Here is a 4576-nt window from a genome sequence, read left to right as displayed (position 1 = left end):
AAGAGTGAGAACTTTCTTGTATAGATACAGTAATTCTTGCTATGTAAACTAGTCTTGGAAAAAAGTATTTATTTCATGTTTTTCTTATATGTGCATTCCCATATGTTTTAGGAGACCTCATCCTAAAAGATGATAATACATAGTTTTAAAGCGACTGAAGAGTATCAGTGTTCTTTATAATCATTATTCTGTGCCTGAGGAGTAACTTGTCATCTTGTTTTACAGCATTACTGTTCACAGTCTTTGCCCTGTGCATGTTTGGGCTGTATAGCTTCATGCCAGTTGTGATTAAAGTTACCAGTGCAACCTCAGTCAACCTGGGTATTCTGACTGCAGATCTCTACAGTCTGTTCTTTGGGCTTTTCCTCTTTTTCTATAAGGTAAGTACGTTCATTCTTTCACATTCCTTCAGTTATGTTTCTACTCCAAAATTATAAATAAAGCATGATGCTCTTAGAAGTCCCTGAACAGTCATTTGCACATTTCTACAGCTTGTATCGTTCCTTGTCAGCAGATGTCAGTCAGGAGGAGTCATGCTTAGTGACATTGCACTGCACCATTAGGCAGAGAGTGATTTTTCAAACAATTTCACACTTGAAGGAATAAGTTAATGGTAAGAGATAGTAAGTAATTTCCTGAGGTGTTCAAATGGTAGAGTTCTTGCTGAAAGTCCTGTGTGAAACTGTATATTAGGTCTGGTTCATCACTTCAGGTGTTCAAAGAGAGGGTTTGATCTCCCTGTCCTGAAAGGCTTTTGGTGTCTGAAACAGGACCAGCTTGATTTTCAGAAATTAGTGTTTTCTTTTAGAAATCTAATCTGTTTGTTACCAACATTTTGGGATAAGAATCAAGCGCTCTCAGTGCTACTGCTAAGGAGAGACTAAAGGAATTGAAAAAAATAAAAATAAATCTATTATTCTGTATGCTCTCCAAAAGGCACTGGCTTCTCCTGTGCTCTAAAATATTTTTGGCAGTGTCTACTCAAACTAAATGACACTGCTGAAAGGATTTCATTCCACCTTACACTTTTCATCCAGAATCATTTGTGGGAACTGAGCTCGTTAATGCAATTGCAGTAATTGAGTCAGTCACTCGGTGACTGGAAGGGCTTAGTGAGAAGCTTGTGAACTTTGCTTAAGAACTTAATTTATATTATTCCATGTGGTTGCTTTCTCTCCAGCCAGAAGCTTTTAGGTCAGATTTGTTTCTGAAAATGAAGGCAGCGGAGAGGTCTGGTAATGGTAGGGTATGACAGCAGCTAGATTTTCCTTTTCAAGAGTCTCTTAGCTCAGCTTTCCCTCCTGTTTTGGGTTCCAAAATTTGCTCCAAGCTATCCATTAAGAATGAATGCAAGAAGCAAACTATACTTACATTATAACAATTAAATCCTTTCTAAGTAGCTTCTGAATGTGTATTTTGGCACCCAGATAGCTTAACTCAAGAAGTGATTATAAATTTATATCCATAATAGTGAAGAGGAAGAGGTAAGTAAGAGCTTTGGAAGGGATATATTAAACTTTCATTCTTCAGGATTTTTAGCATATTTTGGGGAGAGGTGTTTCTGGGACCAGACTATCTCATAATTTCTAACAGCAGGGTATTCTGGTAGCAAAAAGGAAAAATGAGTTAGGGAAGACTTTGGGATTGTATTGAGAGAATTTCAGATATTTTTTGAAATAGGAACTTGCATCTGTGGTTAGAAACAATGAAGCAGCAAAAAGGGGAGCAATAATAATGCTGCACCTTTAGTAATCAGAGAATCTGAGATAACTTAGGCACCACGAACTGAGAGATCCTGATTTTGACATGGCTTTTAACATAATACTTAGCAGTAGAAAATCCTACTGCCAAGTTAACCATATAGTTTCTTTGCCTATGGGGCAAATAAACCAGGCAAGACATTTGCTGGATTAAAAAGCATCCTGGACACAGGACTCTACAAACAAAAATGCAAGGAATCACTCTGTATTCCCTGTTACTGACAATATTTCACAGCAAGCTGCTGAAGGGCTGCCAGGGCTGCAGAGTGGAGAGAGCCACAGAGAGCTCTTAATTGCTCTGCTCTGAGCCTGTGCTCAAACAGATGCAGCACAAACATACAGCGGGTACAGCAGAGACCAGGCCGAGGAATTGATGAGGTTTTGACATGTGCTCAGTGTTTTGCTAATGCACTTAACTTTTCTTCCCTAGCTGTGTCTGTTTAAAGTGAAATATGAATTTTGAATATCTGTTTTGAATTCCTTTTTTTTTTTCTTTCAATCCCTAATTAATCTTTGCTGTGCTTCCCAATGAGCTCATTATATAGATACCTGTAATCCCTCAAGAGAGAGTAAAAAAAGTCTCCCAATGCTTTTGTTGTATAAACTCCTGTGGGAGGGAGTATACTGCACAAACAGACACTAGATGGGGTTACAGCCCTCCGGTAGCAGTTTTGGGCTCAATAGTGAGTATGGGGATGGATATAAGCTGCACAAATCATGACTGAAAGGAGTGCCTGAAGCAGTGAAGCTGTTGCAGTATTTGAAATTTAAAAAAATAAATTAAAATCCCAGAAAAAGAACACTGAGCTCTTCCCAAAAACAAATGGGGGAAAAAAAAAAGAGCACAGCCCTGTTGGAGCAGCGTGGGTAAGGTTCAGCTGTGTCAATAGCAGCAAAAACATAGGTGGGCCTTGAATCACAGATACGCTGCAACCGTTTTGGCACCCTGACTTGGGGTCTGTATCGACTCACAGAGGAATTAACAGGATCAGAGACACCTCAGCCTTGTGCACGCTGTGCTGTGAGTGTGCTCTGCAGTTCCAGTGACTGCCCAGTCTCACCTGCCAGCGACGGGTCCTTGCATACAAGCTCATGTTACTTCATGGCCCTAGGCTGGAGAACTTGTGCAGTTGCCTTGATACAGACTCAAGCTTTGCCCATTTGATGGAAACTGGTCAGTCAGGGGTAGGACCACTGGCGCTGCCTCCACTGGGATATGCTCAGAGCTTGGTGCTTCCTTCTGTGCAGAGTAAATGCTTGAGTCCAGACTCCAGTCAAACAGCCAGCAAGGCAGGGGGAAAGGGCACATAATGCAAGGCCACTGTGTTACAGTCTGCTTTTCCTTTTGTGTGTTGCCATCCAATGTTTTCCAAGCCAAGTGACTTCCAGCTAGGAATTGCAGTGCCTTAATTGTGATTCTTCAGTCTTTTTTTGATCAGAGTCTACTGTCCAGGCCCTACCATTCATTTCATCCAGATCTGTGCTTGATAAACCAGAACACATTTTTCAGGCATGTCTAAGGAAGCTAAGGACTATTAGGTTAGGGAATATTGACAGTGGGATGCAGGATACGCTATGTCCTTCCTCCTGCTGTTTAATCAGTGTGGTTTGACAAAGCCAGTGGGGAGGATTTTAACAAATCCATTGAAAAAGTGTTCGTGGCTGTGCATAACTTGGACACTTTTTATTAGTGAATCTGGTGTCATGACGTAAGCATTTATTTTGCTGTCAAGGTGGGTGAATCTTGGCGATTATTGGAATTTTAATAGGCAAATGAGTGATGGTGAATCAAATGCCTGACATACCTTGGCAGTTCATACTCTTACCAGAGCACAAATGCCAGTCTTGTAAAAGGAGCCCCAGTCTCCCTCCATTCAGGGACTTGCTGGGTGTAGAGAGTAAACTGGTATCTGGTCCAGTAATGACACTTACCTGGCCCAGCAGATGGTTAACAGATCTGTGCAGAGAATCAGCTGCTCTGGGGACTTGCAGTAGGATGGAGAGGTTCATCTCTTGCCAGGACCTGAAATATTTGGCTGTGCTGGATCAAAATTCTCCTGGGGTAGAATGTTTCAGCATTCATGTGTGTAACTAACTATCTTTCCTTATCACCATATTTTCAGCTATTTGTTATCTGTTAATATTCTTGCATGTAGACCTGAGGAAACACCCTGTCCAGCAGTGTTGAGGATGAGATGCAGACAAAACCAGCTTCAGTCTTTAAATGGAGCTGTTGAGTTTTGATTTTCAGGCCTGAATCCATCTTGTGGTGATAATCCTCATTAAAGTAATTTGCAAAAGGAAGGGTAGCTTTCTCATTCTTAAAACAAGGCAGCATTGACATGTTTTTACATTAGGCAAGACTTAATGCATCTCTTTTCTCTGCCAGTTTTCAGGTCTTTATATCCTGTCCTTTGTTATCATCATGGTGGGCTTCATCTTGTATTGCTCCACTCCAACTCGTACAGCAGAACCCACTGCCTTGCCACAGCCTGGCAGCACTGGCTTGGACAACGCTGCCCTAAAGCTCGAGGAGAATGACAGTGAAACTCCACCCTTAACTGTGCAGTTCACAAGAGGAGAAACTGTGGTGGTCAGCACAGATTAAAGAAGTGGCAGCATTTCAAAACAGCTTTTTTAATTGCCAAATTTCCCTGAAATATTAATCTGGAGAATTGTCCTACTGCCAAGGCATACGTCATGTTGTGCTGGTTTCAGTGCACTGGATAGACTTTTAAGGCCAGATCTTCAATCAGTGAAGCTGTATTGATTTGCCCTTGCAGAAAATCTGGCCCTCAGAAGGAGACAGATTAGTA

General features: G+C 41.3%; 1 protein-coding gene across 1 annotated transcript in view; it reads left to right on the top strand.

The window, feature by feature from the left end:
* SLC35F2 (solute carrier family 35, member F2) overlaps positions 1 to 4368 on the top strand; it is a gene marked incomplete at its 5' end in the record, with an annotated part of 13699 nt that extends 9331 nt beyond the window's left edge. Inside the window, 2 exons of the mRNA XM_009081627.1 lie at positions 226 to 380; positions 4150 to 4368. Of these exons, the coding sequence (XP_009079875.1) occupies positions 226 to 380; positions 4150 to 4368 (374 nt within the window). The remainder of the gene's footprint in view (positions 1 to 225; positions 381 to 4149) is intronic.
* Between the last annotated feature and the right edge of the window lie 208 nt (positions 4369 to 4576).

This window comes from Acanthisitta chloris, unplaced genomic scaffold (genome assembly GCF_000695815.1).
Source record: "Acanthisitta chloris isolate BGI_N310 unplaced genomic scaffold, ASM69581v1 scaffold16629, whole genome shotgun sequence".
NCBI classification, from domain to species: Eukaryota; Metazoa; Chordata; class Aves; order Passeriformes; family Acanthisittidae; genus Acanthisitta; species Acanthisitta chloris.
This window is presented reverse-complemented; position numbering and strand designations above follow the sequence as displayed.